At 44.4% G+C, this 21,533-nt stretch overlaps 1 protein-coding gene across 11 annotated transcripts in view; it reads left to right on the plus strand.

Annotated features, from left to right (window-relative positions):
- CDC25C (cell division cycle 25C) overlaps positions 1-14,471 on the plus strand; it is a 251,333-nt gene extending 236,862 nt beyond the window's left edge. For all 11 annotated transcript variants that reach the window (XM_069244444.1, XM_069244443.1, XM_069244449.1 and 8 more), the window contains one exon: positions 12,847-14,471. In XM_069244444.1, the coding sequence (XP_069100545.1) occupies positions 12,847-12,987 (141 nt within the window). In that variant the 3' untranslated portion in view covers positions 12,988-14,471. The remainder of the gene's footprint in view (positions 1-12,846) is intronic.
- Positions 14,472-21,533: the final 7,062 nt, after the last annotated feature.

Here is a 21,533-nt window from a genome sequence, read left to right on the forward strand (position 1 = left end):
GCCTCCTGATAAACTGACAAATTACAGGATGCTTCAGACCTGTTCTGGGCAGCCCTGCATTTTTGCCCCAGCACCCCTATCCTGAGAACTTGGTGATGCAGGCACTAAACCAGACACTTTCCTACTACTCCCCCTGATAAGGAGTCCAAAAGAGTGAAAACCTTTAGGAAAATGGTATTTTGGTTGACCAGTTTTTCCTGTAGGTCAGTCAAAGCCAGTTGCCTACGGGGCTGCTATTGACATGCTCTTTGGGAGTAGTTGGCTGAATTCCTCTCAGGTGTTTCATAAGATCTCTAAGCTGTCCTAACCAAATCTATACATGACAGTTTTGATGCACCCAAGTTCACAAAATGACATGGACACCACTGATTCTATTGGGTGTGCCATTGGCATCAGTGTTGCTATTCATAGCCACGCCTGACTACCTGACTATGGTCAACAGGTTTTTCAGGTGATGTCTAATCTTACCACGATTTTTTGTTGTAAAAGCATGCCTAGTAAAGGTATGTGTGGGAACGGCATGTGTGGTTCTAGCATGCAACCCCCTCTTGCCCCCCCCCACCTGCCCTAAGGCCACCACCGCCTAATACTAAAACTACCATAACCCCCCCCACCACTCCTAAATCAAAACTACCCCAGATACCTGATTCCTGTAGCATTGGTTTCCTCCCTCCCTTTTGTTATGTCACAGTTGGGTGTTAACTTGTACTTCACATATTTAATATGCACTTCCTTTGAGCCACTTCACTTCTGCCGCTTATGGCCTCTCACCCTCAAGACAAGTATTCCTCATTGCTTTAATATTGGAGTGGTGAGTGAGCAAACTTCAAGCTCTGTGTATCACCCTGCCATATACCACTTTCTTCTTGGAAAAGCTGGGTCTGCAGATGCCAGCGTCCTTCTTGCCAAAAGTTTTGACGTTATTCGACATTGCTCAAACCATCATCCTGCTGACGTTATGGACTCCGCTTTAGTCTTCTAAGGAGGAGGAGAGACTAATTTGCTTGGATCTTAAGAGCACTGAGCTTTTACATTGATTGTACCAGAGGAGACCGGTTGGACAATCAGCTCTTTGTGGCGTTTCTCTGAACAAAATAAAGTCAAGGCCGCCCAGAAGCAGAACATCTCCCACTGGATCATGCCCTGCATCAAGATCCACTATGCTCTTGTCAAAAAGCAGCCCCCATGTGGGCTGTGAGCTTATTCCACCAGGGCCAAAGCTGCTGCCTCATGGAGTCCCTGTACTGAACATCTTCCAAGCAGCTATGTGGGTGCCCTCCATACTTCCATGAAGCACTACTGTCTGGATAGTCCGGTTTAATGAAAGGGGCATTTTGCCTGCTTGGTCCTACAGGAGTTCTTGGTTTGAGTCGTTCACAGACCCCTGTCCAAATAGATACTACTTTGGCATTTATTCAAAAGGTGAGCAATCTATGGGTAGAAGTCTCTATATGAAGAACAAATTACTTACCATTAGTAACTGTCTTTCTGGTAGAGACTCTATCTAACTGCAGATTCCTCACCGGTCCTCTATTCTGTGTATTGGACTCTATCCATTAATAGGAGCCCAGGTTTAGGACTCTGCATACACAAGTCGATTTCCTGCTGTGCCTCTGTATCTGAGGGCACGGTCAGCCTCAGATGTAACTAACATCGCGTGGGAGTGCCACCTGCATAGGCTTCGCACATAATTTCGGGAATGGACCAGCATCGGTGCGTAGCCACACATCACCACCTACCACTGAGCAGAGGTGCTGCTGACAAGTTTCCAGATCCATTCTCATGCCTGGCGCATATTCAAAAGGTGGAGAATCTGCAGTTAGTTTCTGCCAGAAAGAGCATTACCAACAACAAGTAACATTAATTTATGTCTCTCTGGTAATTAATAGCTCTTTTCTCTAACAGTTCTATAAGAGGAACATTAAGTGTCCAGGGTAGTCCGCAAGAGTGTCATTGTCTTCAGTTTAGAGGCTTTGGTGGTTCCTGAGTAAATGTGAAACTGCATTAGACACAATGTCTAATGGGGGAGTGCGAGTTGTCTATAATGGCTTGTATGGGGAGGAATTTGCTGTTAAGAAAAGTGTTAAAATTTTTTGTCATTACAAGGGCCCGTAGTTCTCATTATTTTTTTTCTTGCTTCCAGGTTTGCACAGAAGGGAGATCTGGGTGCCTATCCTAGGCTGATTTTGTACAATCCACAGTGCAGATTTCCACTGTGGTACTTTGTTGTACGTGTGGTCGACTGGCACTGTACATTGTCTAGGGTTGTATGTAATATGTCTGCTTCATCCTCGATGATTCAAGTATAGTTGTGGGTAGTACTAATAGTCAGCATGAGAAGACAAGTAATAGAGTTAGAACTGTCTTGGTCCTATGACCATATAAGGATTTCCCACTTGATTGTTTCCCAGCCCAAGTCAGTTTCACCATTTGTGATCCATTTAGGTGGAAGAAGTTCTGGGAAATGGGATAGAGATATTTAAGAACATGCATAATAATTTGGGAAGTATCACTATCGTCATCAAGGTTATGCAGCCTGCATCATGAGGCTCACCTGTTCCTATGTTTTTAAGACGACGACTAGTGCAGTTTTCACAGGTAATTGAGTTGATATTGTGACTAATCCAAATCTCCAGGTATTTGATAGGAGTCATTCCAGTGGAAAATCCAGATTGCTTTCTGTGGTGTGTGGAGATGGTGAGAAGATCTGCGACTTAGTCCCAGTTAATGTGCAGGCTGAGTAGTTGCTTATATCAGAAGAACTCTGATAACAAGCAAGAGGTTTAATCCCATCTCTCTGAGAAATAAAATATTTTCTACATAGAGTGAAATGAGAAGTTACTGTGATTCAAGAAGTCCCTTACTGAGGTGATATTGTTGAAACATTCAGCCTAAAAGCTCTAGCACAGTGGCAAAATAGCAAAAAGGAAAGAGATAGTGGTGCAGTCCTGTCTAGTGTCCCGCGTTATTTTGATGGGTGTAGACATCATGCCGTTTACAGGGTTAGTGAGCAAGTATAAAGTAGCTTGATCCAACAAGAATTTGCCTCCTAGTCCTATTCACTTGAGTGTTGCAATAAGGAATCAAAGGTCTTAGCAACATCTGAAAACACTGATGAGGTTTGGGTGCAACTGATGGAGGGAGAACACTGTTTGCAAGTTGTGGGATGTAGAACTACCTGTGATGAATGCAGATTGGTCTGGCAGAAATGTGTGAAGCAGCTGCGTGTTTGCCAGCATCTTGACAATAGTGTTGTGCTGTATACTTTTATGATTGTTTGCAGGGTGTTACTTCAGGTTCACTTAGCATTGAGGACTGTTAGCAGCATTTCTGCTTTGGGGGAATAGGGTGTAATATATGGTGTTTGCATGACGTCCATTCCAACTCTGCTGACTTAATAATGTAGGGCCATGCGTGACTTTTGGATTGCTTGAGGATGGTGATGGTGGTGGGTGATTCGCCCCAGAAGCTGCTGTGCATTCCCACCAGGAAGTGAAGAGGAGCCTGAAACTGGACAAGTGCATTTGTCCATCATGGCTTGTGATCTGTCAGCTACAGATCGATCTCTCATGCTGTAGATGTATGTGGCTATTTGGAACACCACAGTGCTTGCCCTGGAGGTCAAGGACATGACACTGAAGCCAGACAGCACAGATTAAGTGCTGCAAGAGAAAGACATAAGCAAAACCAGAGTGAGTCGAATGTGAGCAGTGTCCGCATTATGGCTGTTGACAATGGTTCAAACAGGCCCATTAAGATGTAGCCTTCGGTCAGGATTGAATTTGGGATCAGCGGACTACAATGAAGTCTCAGGTTCCTACTATGTCACCAGTGCTCACATACCTAGCCTGTCCCCTGATGTGATGAGTACCCTGAGCAGGTCTACAAGGCTACCACATCTCTAGTGGTATCCCAGGTGTAGGTAGCAGGGGCAGGGTAATGTAGGAAGCTGTATATAGTATATCAAAATGAGATGTGCTGTGGAAAGAGTCCCGGGATTCCCTTACTAGTGGACAGGGGCTTGCTCTAGCAATCCCCAGGTGCACTCTTAAAAGGGGGGGGGAGGAGGTGTTAAGTGTGGTCAACCAGCCTTAGGTTTCTCAGAGAGGAGTGTTAGAAATTTACCATAGGCACAGTCGATAAATGAGACCCACAAATCAATAAGGAGTTCAACAGGTATCTTTAGATATATTTAGGCATCAGAATCAAAACAATCAGGTAAGTAAGTTTTGCAGTACAAATTATCACAGGTTTGGAAAATTGACAGTGCTATTTGCCAGAGCTGCAGTTTCTCTCTATGGAAGAGAGAACATATGCAGCAAACGGGTATTTCACAGCAACTTACAGGACCAACCTTCCAGGCTTAATGTGAGTACAAGGCAGGGTCCTAGGCCACACCAACAGGTCACCTCAGGCGGCACTGGGGTGGGTGGGTGCAGTGGTGCAGTTCAGGGTCTGGTGACCCGTGGAAGTCAATAGGGATATGTCCGGTCACACAGATGCTGTAGGTGGGGACTGGAGGACCAGTTCAGTTTTGGCCATGCTTAGGGGTGTAGCGACACCAGTGGTCCCGTTCTCCTTGGTCTGGGATTCCCAGGTGAAGAGGCGTCTAGGACCGTCTGGTTTCTGTCACTGGTGGCATTCGAGGTAGAGGGGGCCTGCAGAAAGAGGCTGCAGGCGTAGACTGGAGGTATAGTCTGACCGAACCAGCAAGTGGGCTCAGGTCTCACAAGGCTCTGAGATGTATGGATGCCTCTGGTCCTCTTCTTCTTGGTCCGGGGCGTCTGGGTGTAGTGAGCCGTTTGGAGGGTGAGGGGGAGGGGGAAGTGGAGGGGAAATGGGGGGGAAGAATGGGAATGGGAGGGGGGAATGAGGGGAATTGGGATCAGTGGGGGGGGGGATGAATGGGAGAGGGGAATGGGGGGGGGGTGCTGAAACCAGTCTGTTAGTGGCAGGCTAGTTAAAGTGAGTCAGCCAGCGCACAGGTAGATGTTAGGTTTTTCAGGAGGTACCTCCAAGGTGCCCTCTGGGTGCATAAATGAATAAATCCATCACTGGAATAAGTGGTGGATTATTAATACGAGCTGTTTGATGCCAAACATATCTATTTTCATTGAAGCCATCATGTAGCTTGGGAGCACGTATTGACCAGTGTCCAGCACATGCACTTAAAATGTCTTCCCTGATCACTTACTATGTCTAAGAATGAACAGACATAGCAGTGGCATATCTGCTCTTGCAGATATGTCCTCACATGTAATATAATGCACCCTGACTCAGGGCTGGAAGGTGTGCTGTAGGGGTGACTTATATGTTGCATGCAGTGTTAGTAAACATGGGACACAGACTTTGTGCTATGTCGTGTTTTTACTTTTAGCTGCACAAAGACATGCAGCCTGCAGTGGCAGTCTGCATGAGCTAGGTGTGGAGTCCTGGGGGGGATTGCGGGAGGGAGAGAGAATGAAGAATGAAGGGATGTCCCTCCCCTCTTTGGTACCCACGACCTAGGTACCTGGGAGGGTGTCATTTACCAGGGTCTTACAGAGGGGCCGAAGGTATTGCCAATTAAAAACAATTGTAGAGTTTTAGGGAAAGAGATCTGGCATTGGTGGCCTGAATTGCAAGAACCCAGTGCATTTTCAGTCAAAATTGCATCATATACCAGGCAAAATAGGAGGGTGGCCATGTCAGAAAGGGGCACTTTTCTACAGTGTTAAACACTTAACAACCCTTTTAGGTCCAGTAGGTTTTGTCTGTAAATCCCTCAACTCAACCCTCAGTAGCTGTGGCACTGAGCAGCAGGGCTTAGAGAGAGGAACAAATGTAAAGCATTTCAACAGCACCAAAACAGTAGAAGGAAAATTCAACACCACACAAGAAATCCAACATCAATTCAATTCATAAAAATAAACTGTATTTTTATAAGAATTTTAGACGCTAGAACAAAAAAGATCCACCGGAGGGTTCTTGAGATTTATATTTTACAAGCAATGATAAATCAAAGCCATTTCACTCAACCCCGAACAAGCTTAGGTAAAGTCAATGAATTGGACACTTAAAAACGTTTTCGAGGAAAATGTAGGTAAGTGCCAATGCCGTCACGTACAAGTAGTTGGGGGTGACCTGCTCCGGCAGTTAGCTAGCTAGTCATGGGGACCAGCAAGGTTCTCAAGAACACTTAGCTTCCCAGAAAAAGTAGTCTTTCAGCTGCTCCAGGCACTTTATCTGTGTTGCAATGGATGCAGATGAAGGGTTCCTGATGCAAGTGATGAAGGATTCTGAAGATGCTGTAAGGATGCTGTGGGTGCAGTGTGGTCAACGGTGGTGTTCCTGCAGGGATTTTTTGATCCATGAAGATGGTGGGGTGGGAGGGGGGTTCCTTGTTGCAGGGTTGATGTCCCACAAAGTCCTCTCCGATCTGGCCAAATTCCAGTCGCCACAGAACTTCGAATCACCCATTGTCATGGTCATAGGCCAATTCTTCCTCTTTCGATAACTTCCCTTCTGCGGGCCCCACCAACTCTCCGTCAGCACTCCAGGGTTCTGCGAACTCAGGTGCAACTCTGTGTGTCAGGTCTTGGTCCTTGGTGCTGCATGGCTTGGAGACTTTAGGCTACCTACTTGCCCCAGAAGGCTTCTTCCGCTGCCGTAAAATCTAAACCTCAAGAACCCTCCTGTGATCCTTTGTTGTTCTAATGTCTTCTTATAAAATAGTCTATTTTTATGAATTGGTGTTGCGTTATTTTTTTTTTGTGTCATGTTGCATTTTCCCTTATTTGTTTTGGTGCTGTTTAAATGCTTTACACTTGTTCCATTCTGTCCTCTCCCAAGATGGCAAGACCCCACTATGTGTTCAGACCTCACCAGCCCACCCCCAGAATGTGGCTACCTCAGGGCTACACGCTCTTGAAGAAAGCGGTTTGACAACTGCTTTCCCCTCTTTGCCTCACGTGCTGCCTGTCTACCTCAACAATGGAGCAGCCTTCCCCACTGGTGTTATACCTCTGCCCTTCAAACATGGCTTCACATTTGAATCCTCACTTTTAGGGCTAAAACCAAAGTGGCTTCCTGCTGGAGGGAGGGGACACCTCTCTGTCCTGCAATTCCTCATTGTCCTCCTTTCTGAGAGTTAACATGTCTCTCCAGGAGGGCAGAAATATGCCTCGTGGCGCAGGCTCCATGTGTGCCCGGGAAGGCATAGGGTCTTAGTGGCAGTTTTGCTACAGCTGCACACTGCAACAAGTTAGATTAATTGACTTGAGATACAAGTCGGGCTTAATGTCACAAGTTGTTTGATATCTTGGAGTTCCCACTTTGGTCGCACCGTTAGAGGTTAGCACAGCTGAGCCTTGTAACCCCGTACTCATCATTTCGCCGACCGTCTTTCCACAGTAAAAATGGTTGTTTCGCCTGTTTTACTGTCATGACGTTGGCAGGACATGTACTTGGCATATCCTATGTTGCACTTGTTTAGGGCTCCGTAGGCCTGCAAGAGGCCTGACTTACACTCACGTCCAGGGAAAGTGGGGCTGTGCCATTCCTTTCAATGGCAAAGTTGGGCTAGCAGTGCCCAGCTGCTCTACCAATCTACAGTAGTGAACTGGGGGGCTTGTTTTAGAAGGTGACCTCCAGGGTGATACCCCCTCTAACGCATATATCCTAGGTTCAATGGCACCATTTACTAGGGATTTACATGCAAGTTTTAGCCCCTTCCAATTGGGTATAGACAATTCAACATACACTTTAGGGTCGAGGTACTGGCACTGAAGTCTGGCTAGCATGCCTGAGTGCACTGCCAGAGTCAAAAAAACTTTGGGGGAGGGGATGTAACTATACAAAAATACACTTCCTCCCTTTTTTTTAAGTACTTTGGACAGAAGTAAGGTTTGTACTGAACTGATTCTGAATACTCAAGACTGAGTGAGAAGAAACTGATTTGCTGATATGTTGACACTGCATTCGACTTCCTCTTCCCCCTTCTGCTAAGAGCATACCTGCTGTTGCAGCAGATTGGTCAGACCCCCCCCCTCCCCCCCCCCCCAAAAAAAAAAATATATTAGTTTGATATTGTACAGCTTGTTGTGTGGAGATTGAGAGGTGTGAGCTAGAATTCTTGTGCTGTTCTGATCAGATTGCAGACATCTTGGGGGACAGGAAGCCTGCCACAAAATGTATCTGCTCATGCTACTGGATTGGATTTGTGCAGTGATGTCAGCCGGAACCCATTAATCCATTTGTCTTGCCTGTCTGACATCTCGAGGTTTGTGTTCTCTTGCGCAACAGGGTTTAGTACTGGCTAAAGTCAAATGTTACTTCTCAGATGGTTGTACCTTTTTGACCAATCTTTGAAATCACCACTAGTGATGCATTTTCTGAAAACGTTGCCTTATTTATTTCTTCCCATTCCATTGAGATTTGAACCTTGCTTTGGCTCTATTGATGGTATCTCGATTTGAGCTGATGACTTCTGTTGGTGAAGATCACTTCTGCCTGTAGGGTCAGGGAACGTGACTTTTTGGTTTGTCAGTCCTTCAGTTTTTTTACCTTTGTAAGTTGGTCCTTTGCACCTGTCCACTGTTCTTAGCCAAATAACTTTCAGCATTTTATATAGAACAGTCTAGTACTGTTCTTAGTTTGTTCCATTATTTAATTCCAGCAAAGGAGGAACATCTGTGAATACTGGTACCCAGGTTTGCCATGTCAAACATCACCGGTGTTGATGCTCCAGCTAATTAGGATGGTTGGTGCACAAGATCGAGACTGGCTCTTCTTAAGACCCTTTGTGAGTCTTTATAATACTTACCTAAGGTTAATAACCTGGGCGAAACAAGGATTCAAGTTTAAACTTCATGGCTTTATTAAAAAATATAATCATTACAGAAAGCAAACACTTAATTAGTTAATAAGAAAATGGCATCAATCAAAATAGAATTGTGCAAGAGGCTCAGTATAAGGTCAGTCTTTGGGAGAACAAATCCACGGAAATAACGGAGTGTAAAGCAAAAAGAATGAAATAAATAGTCTGCCCTCAAGGAAGTAAAACAAAAGACCAGCTCATCTTCAGTTACAGTTCTTATAATTTTTCAGGGGACAGTAGCCACACACTTGACATGGTATGATATCAAAGTGAAAGTTTTCAACACGTAACCGTTAAGTATTCTGGTAAATACAATACTTTCAATCACCTAGTACCTAATGCATTCTATTGGTTGAACTATGCATAACGAATTAAGGAAATTAACTGTGTATGTAACACAGAAATACAGAGGGTTGTTCCGCTGACTGACGTATACAGAGCATCACAGGCAACCTTGGGAAGTTACAAAATAAAGAAACATCGGTTTCCTCAATAGAGCACAAATATTACATCAGCCATCAAAGTTTGAATGATTTTCCTGACATGGAAAAGCATACAGGTATAGAGAAGGGCTTGGCCTCATAAAATAAACACGCACAGTTATTCTTCAAATGCGAATAGCTGTTAGTACAAGCTAACTGAGTACAAGACAAGCTAACTTGACCACTTCTCGATTATGCTTTATTTCTAACTAGTAAAAACTTGCTACATCTGTGTGCAACTAGACTGGGGTAAAGGCAAACTCTGTGGGTTTAGTTGGCACAAAAAAGGGCCAAGGTGCTGACTAAATGCACCGCTTCGCGTTGGGTATTCTTTGTAAAAAGATCTGCAATGCTCTGCCTAAGAGATCCTCCGGAGGACGCATTCATGTTCATACCACAAGGGTCATGGCTGCTTCTGTGCCTCTTTTTAGAGGCACCCTATTGCTGACATCTGCAGAGTAGCTATCTGGAGTCCTTCCATACTTTTGCCTAGCATTACTGCCTCACATTTCAGGCACACTGTGATTGATACTATGCTCGAGCTGTTGCATGATTTATTTGGTCAACTCCGGGAACGCGGTCCCACCTCCCAAGGATATACTGCTTTAGGACTCATTCATATAAGGCAAGCACTGTGTGGGAAGATGTGACCATCAGAAAAAAATACTAACCTTTCTTAATGTTATTTTTGGTATTTACCTACTCTTGCTGCAGTTTCGCACTGCTTGCTTTCCCTTTCCTGATGAGCTAGAGCCATGATAAATAAATCCTAAAGAATGCAGACATATGTGCTTTGTTTATTTCGGTTCTGCCTTTTACAGGTCCTCTTAGCATGCCTCAATGGCATCAGTTCTCCAGATTTTTTCCACATCCCAGTGTGCTGGTAGGTACCTACTATATTCTGGTGTTGCACGTATGCAGCACAGTTGCCGTGCAGTGCAGATCCAGTTGCAGCTGGCCTCCCGGTTGCAGTAGTCTCAGTGGTTACTTGCAGATAAGTAAGTCTTGCTTGTAGGGGGATCAGAATCCACTTTAACTTCACCCATGGGTCCCATGACCTAGGGGTACCTCGTGCAGCTCACTACTTTGTTACCTACAGTGGACTTCAGTGTCCAGCAGCAAACAGGCACACCTTGGCAGGTGGCTCTCACAAGTGAAGGCTTCCTTAGCTTTTGGGGCTTTGATGCTTAAATGGAGGTTAGCCACCTGGCCCCTGGCCCCTGGAGTTGCTTCTGTTCCGGCTCAAGTGGAGCTCTTTGCAAATCCCTGGAGTTCAGCAAGTGCAGTCCCATCTTTTGTGCTACCTCCCTTTGCTAGGTCCAGCAGTCCTTCTGTCTACCTTCCAGTCCAGGAGTGATCAGAGGATTGTGCCAGGGGGTACCACTTTTATGCCATTCTCGTTTTTGTGGGAGAGTAGGACCCACGGGGGAAACCCTTTCCCACTTTGCATCACTTCATGGCAGTTTGGGCAGAAACAATCCCAGATTACCCTTCTCTGCCTGAATCCAAGATGGCTTGGGCCTTTTTTTCCTGTGTGGAGCTATGGGCACACCCTATGGTATACCCATCATAATGAGCCCCACTTCTCTGCAAACCGTTTCTACCATGGAGTTTTCCCCCCTCTGGAGGAAATGCCAGCCTGTCTGCATACACAAAGGAGAGGGCAGGATAAGATGTGACTGGAATTTACTTCACTGAGGCAGTAGCCTATTTGAAGTGTGCAGGCTGTGACTTCTCCTGGGAGCCATCTTGATACAGGATGCCCTACCTCCTCCCACCACCAGTTCTTTGTTCTTGGGAGTGCTTCACGCTTCCTAGCAGGGAAGCAACATGTTGTCTCGGGTGATAACTGCTGTAGATAGTTAGAAAGAGCTACTGGAGATTTAGGAAACAAGGTTGTAAGATTCTGAAATCACCACCTGTTAAGATACCTTAAATCTGATACAAGCAATGAGTTGTGTTTAATGTGGCAATTTATGTTTTTTACCTTTTGAGTAAAATCTTTGGTGGTCCCAGATAGAAGTTAGCACTTAGCACAGTGGCTAGTGTAACTCTGTGTTAGCCAGTGGGGCCCCAGCCTTACTACAGTGAAAATGGCAATTTCGAGTTTTCACTGTCTGGGCATGTTGGACACGAGAGGAACATGCTATCCTTTTTAATTTCTAGCATGCTGCCCTTTGGACTTCCAAGTCCTTCGCTAGGGTGACTTCTGTATATGTCAAATTAAGGTTTGGCTTACTGAAGGGTTTATCGTGCCTTGTCTGGTTTAGAGCTGCCAGACTAGGCTTCAGTGGCAGGCCTAGAGTAACGTTTTCAAGTTTGCCAATGTAGTGGTGGCACAAGTAAGTGCTTCAGGCCAATGGTGACATTTAACATACTAGCCCTACGTACCTTTTGGACCATAAGCTAAAGACCTGTGGGTAAGTTAAATATGCTAATCGGGTGTCTGCAAATTGTACACGTACTATGAGGGGTCAGAACACATGCACTGGGGCCAGGATAGCAGGTCCCAGTGAACTACAGAGCTGAAAAACTAGCAATGTCAATCAACAATTGGGGAGAGAAGATCATACAAAAAGGCATTTTCGCACAACTAGAAATAGTTTGAAAAAGGAAGTAACTCTTTGTTTTGGGCTTCTTAATAGAATTTATTTTCTTTTAATCAATATAATTCGCAGTAGGGTGAGTTGGTACAGTTGTAAAATGGTGACATAAGACTAGAATTGGGTCATAAACCAGGTACAGAACTGGAACCAGCTTGGAGCTGAAGCCAGATAGACAAGAGGTTGCAATAAAAAACTCGTGGGGTACTTGATCTACCAGTTGGCAGTCACTGGAGTGGGAAAACAGACTGGTAAGTAGGCAGGAATATAAGTGGTATAACGCAATAAACATACACTGGCTGGGAAGACATTTGGAATAAAACATTGCCAAAGATCAGTGGTAGGCAGTGTGAACTACAGTTACTGACTGCCACCAAAAACCAAAGCCTAATACTTACCTGTGCCCTCTAGTTTTCAGCCTGCAATGCTACCAGTCTTCGGTAACCTACTATGCCTTGTGTTGTTTTGCAGCCTTTGTTTACTTTTTTAGTGTTTCTCTGTGTATCTTTATTTATGTTTTTATTTGATGACTGTTTCAATAACAAATAGTTTAGTTTTTCTAAAACTGTTCCTGGTGTTTCGTTGAAATTTCTAAAAGATGTTTGTTTGGAGTCCAGTATTCACGTGGGCCCACCAAAGCCTTAAGTGAAGTAGCTTTGTGAGGGCATGAATCCATTTGTCATGCTGTTTGAACTTAAATTCCTCTGTGTTCGTACCCTTTCACTTGGAGACTGAGGACCTCCCTATAGTCAAAGACTAGAGGAACCTGCAGAACAAAAGTTATGATAACTCCAAAAGAGAACACAGTCATTTTATTTTTTCCTTCTCCCTGTTCTTGGCCTGAAGGTGCTCAGTTTATTCTTATTTGGATGGCTGACCTTTGTCCTGTTTTCTTTTCTTTCAGGAGCTGTGTGATCCCCAGAGCTATTGTCCAATGCATCATCAGGATTTCCGGGAGGAGATGCTCCAATTTCGCACCAAGAGCAAGTCTTGGGCTGGAGAAAGAAAATTGAGAGAGCAGGTTGCTCGTCTGGTTAAGATGTGATGCTGGCCTTGTGTCCAGCAAAGACTCCAATGCCTGTACCTCATCTGGACAACAGAAAGGACATCTTCCTAAAATACTAAAATCTGCTTCCATGGTCCGGAAATGATCCTCGAGCGATCTCCATCAGCTGCTCCTTTGTAGGACAACGTGCCTTAACAGAGCCCTGGGAGTTTTTAGTGTTCAAACAGATCTCTAGGAGAGAGATGTACCTTTTAATCCTCTATCAGGAGGTACAGTGAGCCTGAAACCTTTGATACTCATCAATGTGAAGCTTTTAATTCCATGTAGCTGCTAATAAAGCCCATGAATCATGAATCCGATATATGGGTTGTCACTAAGAACTTTTCTATAATGAGGCCCATCTTCTCGCTGTGTTTGGGGCAACAGTAATGAGGAAGATGCAAATCTTCATTCAGATCCTGCCTGTGTGGATTTTGATTACTTGCAGGATGACACTAAAGCCATACTGGGCTGTTTTTTCTTCAAGTGCTGCGCTCATTATGCAGTTTCATTTAACACCATTGTATAGTAACCGTGCATTTCATGGATAGTTCTGAAAACACTTTACTGCTAGATGTGATGGGGGGCAACTGATGCATGCATATCCCTCCCTGTGTGTGTAGCTGGTCCTGTCCTTTTTCGGCTGCATGACTCACTCAGCAGTTACGTTTTCCTCCATTCACCTATGCGCTGACTTGGAACCTGCTCTGGACTTTTAGGTCTAGTTGTGTCATTAACCATTGTCTTGAGGCGGTAATAGGAATGAGTGACTTTTGCACATGAAAACATATTGAGCTGCTAATTTGCCTTACTTGTGCATCCAGGATATATCCTAATGTTTTAAGATTCGGACTGCAGATCCTGTTGAAGTCTTAACAAGATGTTGGAACTCCCCTATAGAGGGAAGCTACCTCGGTCAACCTGATCTTATGAACTGGATGCAACAAGATTCAGATAACCCTTACTTCTAGCTCGCACAATCAGTTGACTTATTCCTGGTAGTTAGCATGATAATGCGATTGGCACCCTGTGTTATAATTGTGGCTACATTCCCAGGTTCTTCAAGTCATTTCTTTGAATTTGTGATTGGAGACAATCCTTCAAGCATCTTGTGTCAATTGGGAGTTCCAAAGTTAAAGACCACTCCGGTGAAGGACTAGTAAGCAATGTTCAAATCTGTGGGTTCCAGCTTTTTTACTTTACTTTTTTAAGTCGGTCATGTTTGTGATTTGATTTTTATTTTTTTTCCAGCTGGGAGATTGGGTTTCCTTACACGCATTTGTGTGCTTCTCATGTTACACAGATCACTTGTGACGGGGTGGAGACTATGGCATGTAAATCACTTTGTCCCATATCATTTGTACTTGTGCCTCTGGAAGATGTTTTGCATCAGGTCTTGCGTGTGAGAGTTGTTTGGTGCAGAAACTGACATAGCTCTTGGAAGGATTCCCCCCTCACAACAGTAAAAGCCCGAATTAATCCTGTGCCAGCTTATCATTTAAATATTTTCTACTTCTGATAAAGTATGGACCTCTTCTAATAAGTAGCTGATGTGGTACCATTGTCTGGTCTTTCTGTGGTCCCCTGTCTCAACTTTCATGTGAATATGGAAGAGTCATATAGGGCACATCCTACCCATGTGCCTCCATCACCTCAATTCCTGATGACGCCTCTCCCACCACCTTTGTGGTCTCCACACCCCATCTTTTGGCACTTGGTAAATTCAGTGCTCTTAGCACCACTACACCAATCTTTCCAATGCCCCTTCCTCAGTACTGGGTGATTCAGCTGTGCTGCAGCTCATCCGAAGTACTTTTGGGACCTGTTGGGAACAGGAGGGACTTGCCTTTGTGCCTGGCATCACCATTCACCCCACACACCGTAGAAGTCTGGAAAAATGCATCTTTTGTGTCATGCTCTCAGCACTGCCTCAAGATGTGTGTTCTCCAAGCTAATGATACCAGCCTGTGTCCTTGGTACCACTACAAACCAGCCACCACCCCTTACTGGGGTAGGTCTGCCCATCTATGCCTCAGCCCAGAAGGCTCTTTGTGTTGCTGATGTAGCTGTGATCTCCCAGAAGTCTCTTCTACACGATCTGGAGCTGCAATATGTGGGGAAATTCACATCCTGTGACATCAGTTTTCATACTAGAGTGGACCAAATGTGAGCTTTAACCAAGTCTTGGTAAACTGATTTATAGCCGTGGCATGTTAATTATTTTCCATTTTCATTAAGTGTTGATCGACGAGAAAGTGCTGCCATGCTACACAGAGAAACAACAAGGAGATGCATAACATTTCTTACAGAGAATCATTTTATAAACCACAAATAACAGTTCAATGAAAACATCTGGAAACTACTGTGAATGAATGCATGAGACAGTCTTAATGACAGACTGATTACAATAATGTAGAAGGTCTACAACTAGACATTAAGAGAAAAAAGGTGAAGGGAGGTGATGAATGGATGTAGGAGGGCGAAAGGGTGTGAACGTGGGAGAATGATGAGATGGGAGAATTATAGCAGACATTGGGGGGAAAAAAGTTATAAAGGAACGTAGATCCAGTGCGAAGAGTAATTTGGTAAATAAGCAGGAAGAGTTGGGAGAGAGAGTCACAGGAGAGATCGTGCAAAGAGGAGAGAAAAGCACTGGAAGGTAGTGGAAGAAAGGTCCAAAGATTGGATGCATGAAACTAACTTGCTCTGGTAGAGTTTAACTATATGTGTTTTGGACTTGAGACAATCCTTCAAGCGTCTTGTATCAACTGGGACTTCCAAAGCTAAATAACACTTCAGTGAAGGAATAGCAAGCTACCTTGAAATCTCTGGGTTCCATCTTTTTTACTTTAGTTTGTAAATAGGTCGGTGTTTGTGGTTGTGGTTTATTTATTTCTTTTTTTTGTTTTTGTTTTTTAAAGTTTGTATGTATTTTTGTTTATTCCTGTAAGACTCTTAAAGATCCTTTATTAGTGGAGGTTTATTTTCTGCAGCATTATGAGAAGTTCCATGAATGTGTGCAGCAGAGGAAGTAGTTAATGCAACCTTTTATTTCGCAGGCCTTCTATATAGGACTCTCGGGCAAAAGTATAGGGTGACCATTATCTGCCTATTTTTTTTTTCCCTCTACTGGAGTATCTCTCTAAATATTGTTGACTGTGGGAGGGCGTGATTGGTAGGGACAAAAATGGGCCATTAAACCTGAATCTCTTTTTAAATTGAGTTGAACAACGCTTTATGTAGGTAACAATAGCTTGCCTAAGTTACCAAGGTTGGCAAGTAGTGGACAAAACACAAGGCTTCTAGAGATGATGGCATCACAAAATTGAAACAATAAAATTCAGAAACATCATTTAATATTAATAATGTAATGTGTAACAAGCCTTGCAATTCAAAAGGATAAAAAGACTGGGCAAAATTGTTGAGCACTAAAAATAGAGGCCAGTTACCCCATCTGGCATGTAAGATCCTTAATGAGTATCAGCGTTGGTGTTGCGGACCCAAGAATTAATCTTAATTTTTTTTTAGTTTGCTTGAAGATTGCGTCTTGGAGTCCACATTTCTTGGGATTTGGTCTACATTATCCTTCCCTGTCAAAGATGTGCATGGGGGCATTTGGGGGTTTGAGTTAGTAGCTCACCCTGATTCTCAACCCACCAACTGCTTGCTGAAAGTTTCTTCGAGGCTTTAAAAAGGTGAAAAGATCTCGAATTGCACCAGGTCCCAATGTACGCTCCCAGAAATGTTCCTTAGGGTTGCAAAGTTATTTCTGGAACGTGTAGGGGTGGCTTGCTTGAAGTGATCATATAGCGTTCAACAAGCAAGCCACATTTTCCACTACAGCCCTGAGGGAGCAGAAATACACAGAGATGGGCATTATGCAGGATCAAGTCCATGAGTGACCCTTAGAGTGCTGGCACTGTGCTGCAGACAGATACTAGTTTCATAGCACCATCAGTGTCTTTCAGTGCTCCAGCAATGCATGCTTTCTGTTCAGGAGACCTGGTGGAGTTTGCGTGTTTAAGATTGGCGTAACCTTTCTGAAATGCCATTAAGTTATTGATCTATAGCAACAAACGAGTACGTTAAGGGAATGGTGTGGTTGCTCTATTTCTAGTTAGTCGTATTTCCAGTTAGTCTCAAGCAATGTGGTGACCTGGCTCGCAATGAGCCAGTGGGAAATGTTGGGTTCAGTCCCACATGGTTCCTTCCAGTCTACATTTCTGTATGAGTACTACAGTCATAATAGAGTACTAGAAGGCAGTAAGAGTGAGGGGTCTTTGTAGCCCTTACTCTACATAGTATTGAGACACAGATTTTGGAAGAAAACATTCTTTCTCAGGTGTGACCAACTGTTATTGGGTATATTTATAACTAGCCTTGGCAAAGTCATTAGGTGTTGCCTTCCCGAGGTATTGGCTTTGTTCTTAGCCATGTTGTACAACAGTGCGGCTACATTGCAGCATGGCTGAACGTTTAAAGAAAAAAAAAAAGAGCTGTGATGCAGTCAATCTTGGCCGCATCATAGCCCTTGTGTTTTTTTGTTTTGTCTTTTTGTTGCTGGTGGGCTGCAGCATGAAGTGGAGGCAACACGGAAGGGGAAGTGTGATGCAGCCAGTGGTTTCTGCATCATAGTTTTTTTATTTTTTTTTATTTAAATACTGTGGGAGGGTGGTTGTGGCTGGAGGCCCTATGACACGGCCAGTGGTTTCTTTGTGTTTTTTATGTGAATTGCAGGCGGGGGCTGTAAAGGCAACACAGACAGTAGGAGGGAGGACTGTAGGGAAGGCAACCTGAATATTGGGTGGGTGAATGTAAGGCAGCACAGACGGTGGGAGAGATGGTGGGTGCTAGGCAACAAACAGTTGGAGGAATGGACAGTGAGGGCAAATGCAACACTGACAGTGGAACGGTGGGTGCAACAGGCCAAAGGGGTAGTGGAGGCAGGGTGAGTTGGGACAAAGCCAACAGGGACAGAGTAGCTACTGCAGGTGAGGGGGTATGGTCAAAGCCAAAACTGGTAGTCTGAGGGAGAAGGCAAAGCCAAAACAGATTGCATGTGGACGAGGCAAAGCCAAGATTGACACCAAGAGCGAGGGAGGGAGGTCAAAGGAAACATGGCCAGTGGGAAGGAAGGAAGGGCAAAGCCAATATGGATAGAATGAGGGTGATGGCAAAACCAATATTAATAGCAGGAGTGAAGGAAGGGGCAAAGCCAACACGGACAGCAGAAGAACATGGAGGGGGGAGAAGTATGTGAGGGAACCAACTGAAAAAAGATGCACTCCAGTAACTTTGCTAAGAAATTAGGTGGGCTCTAAGCTAACTGTATAGAAACAAAAGATCGAGCTAGTGACAATGCATGTTTTGTCCTAGATAAGACCAAAACAAAATCCAGTTTCTGTGAACAAATTTGTTCAGCATACTTGGTTGATCACAGTTAAGCCTTCATCTGCACCTCTCCACAAATATCGCAGTCAGACAGACAATTTGGGCTGTGGAGTTGGTTCAATGGCGGTAACATCAACGCTGCAAAATTCCTTTGCACTATTGAGCTGTTATGATTGCCATATGTGGCGCAACAGCTCACAACTGGTTGCCCTTATCCCAGAAGACAATAGGCTGCTAAGCCTATCGTCCGTGAGGCAGCAACCGCGATCATAGATTCTGCATTGGACTTTTCCAATGCAGGCTTCTGTCAGCTGGCTTGACAAGGTGGGATTAGTTGAGATCTACCTCTTTCTGTCTGAAAGATCAGTGAAAGATACTTGATATGCCATTTGATGGAAGCATTCTGTTTGGGAAACATTTAGTTGATGCCCTACAAATTATTAAAACAGACATCAATGCGACTATGGCTCTTAAAGCTACCTGTTTATCCCTCCATGGCAGTCCATAACAACTAACCAGTGGGTGCAGCCGGTCATATTCAGGATGCACATTGGAAATTGTAATGAAACCACTGATCTGCCCATCCAAAAACAAAGATTATCTTCACCTGAGCGAGCTGCAATTGGACATTCTACTCATTCTGAAGGGAGCAATGGAAACGGTCTCAAAACCCCCAAAAGAAATTGGGCGTTATAATGTACACTATTTTTTATTTAAATAAATAAAAAAAAAGAAGACTGGAGAGTGCGTTCATCTTTTAGACCTCAGGGAGCTGAACAAGTTCCTGAAAAAAGTATTTTCGCATGGTAATGTTTCAGGAGGTCCTTTTCATGTTCCAGGAAACAATTATCTGATGACCCTTGGTTTTGAGGATGTGTATTTTCAGACTCCTATATGCCTGAAGCACAGGAAACACTTGTGCTTTTCAGTGGGTGAACATTACTACCAATTCAAGGTTCTTCCATTCGGCCTCAAGTTAGCTCCTCTAGTATTCACTAGGTGCGTAGTACCAGTTGTTGCCTTCCTCAGATGACAAGGTCTTCAGTATACTAGTATTTGGATAACCGTCTCATCAAGGCTTCTTCAAGAGAAGAGGTGAGGGTTTCTACAGCCGCTTGCATCAACCTGTTCCACAGGCTAACATTAAGCATTGACAAGTTCTGTATGGAACCTCAGACAAGACTGCAGTTTTTTTGGGCAATACTGGACATGCAGGTGTTTGTCTCTTCTGACAGAGGGAGGAAGCTCCAAGCCATGGTATACTCCTTCTCTAACAAATCTATGTTGGGTCTGATGTCATTCTGTGTAGGCCCTATACCTTTTCTTTTTTTTTTTTTTTTGCAGACACTGGATGAGACCTCTCCAACAAGAACTGGACAACCAATGGACAGCTCATGGGACGACAGGGTCAATTTAAAAAATAGATGGGGTCAGGTGATGCTATCATGGTGGTTTCCCACAAATCTCAGAATAGGCCACCCATACCATCCTTCAGCCGACAGAGTGGTGCCAATGACTGATGCTTCCTTTGAGGACGGAGGAGCTCACATGCAGGAGTTCTTGACCAGAGGCATCTGGTCAAATTAGAAACACCCTGGAGCTCTGTGCTATATGTTTTGGGCCTACAATCATTCCTCCTGAGACGGGCAGGTCAGGTGGTCCTCATTAGGACAAACAGCATGCCACAATGATCAGACACATGCACTCGGTCAAACACTATCAGACTGCCACGAGTGAAAACTCCACCAGGTTCATGTGGACTACATTTTCCAGATTTGGGGTCACCGCACTTTGGACTTGTTCGTAAAATAGAGCAATGGGAAATGCTGGTACTAGGCCAGCAGGTTTTCACAACTAGGAACCAAGAGCCGTGCCGTTTTGATTAAATGGTCCAGCACCTTTGCGTACTCCTTTCCTCTTTCCCCTGATCCTGAGGAAGTTGAATGCAGATCACTGTACCTTAAGTCTCCTTGCCCCGGCATGGCCACAGAAGTATTGGTACACCAATTCCCTGAGACTGCATTTTTGGCAATGCCATTGAAGAGGTCCCACTAGCTCCTCTCCAGGCACAACAGAAAAGATTCTCCATCTGGTCCTTAGTCGTTGAGCCTGACTGCATGGTACCTGACTACCTGGAGTTTGGTCGTTTGGAACCTCTGGTGGACTGCAGGAACATCTGGGTACAGGCACGCGTGCCAGCAACCACAAAGACGTATTACGTCAAGTGGAAGCATTTCAATGTGTGGTGCAGAAATAGAGGATTGGCCCCATCAACTACCATATTTTCTACTCCTTCAAGAGGTAGTCTTAAATACTCATTAGCACAAGTCCACCTGGCAGTATTATCAAGGTTCAGGAAAACAGAGTAGGCTTTATCTACTCTTTTCTCACAGAGGATCTTAAAGCTGTTCATGAAAGGCAACAGAGGATTTCCTCATGTACAGGGCCCTTAAGTCCCCTGGGAGTTCAACACTGTGTTGAACTAGCCTATGCTGCCTCCCTTTGAGCCAATCCACAGGGTGCATTTTGAGTTCATCGCTTGGAAGACAGCACTTCTGGTGCTTACATTGCCAATGAGAGAAGAAGATATGCAAGCATTTACTTTAAACTAAAACCAAACAAACCTTTCTCTTTATACCAAGAAACTGTTAGTTTACAAACTAACCCCAAATTCATAATTTCATGTCTGCTGATTTGATTGACTTTCTTGAAACCCTGTACATAGGTACAGAGGTCATCGCACTTTCTGGATTATGCAGGTGCATTAGGTTCTGCATTGACAAGATAAACAGCACACAGTCTTCTGACAGACTGTGTCCTTCAGCCATCCAGGAAGAGGCTGAGCCCTGTCAGCCTGCTTCACCTCTTGCCACAGCAAGCCCAAACATTTGCAGGAAAGCATGAGGCACATTCCACCATGAGCATGGTGATAACTGCAGCTCTCTATGGTGGTGTGCCCTTACAAGATATCTGCCGTGCAGCTCATCTGGAAGAGCAGGTACACATTCATGAAATAATACTGCCTAGAAGTGAATGTAGAAGCTGATTCAGCAGTGAGGCAGGCAGTTCTCTGCAACCTTTTTCAGTAAAAGTGAGCCACTTTTCTGCTTTGTTGTAAATGTCAGATACTGCTTTCTATTCTAATTCAAGCATGT

Source organism: Pleurodeles waltl, chromosome 7, assembly GCF_031143425.1.
Source record: "Pleurodeles waltl isolate 20211129_DDA chromosome 7, aPleWal1.hap1.20221129, whole genome shotgun sequence".
NCBI lineage: Eukaryota > Metazoa > Chordata > Amphibia > Caudata > Salamandridae > Pleurodeles > Pleurodeles waltl.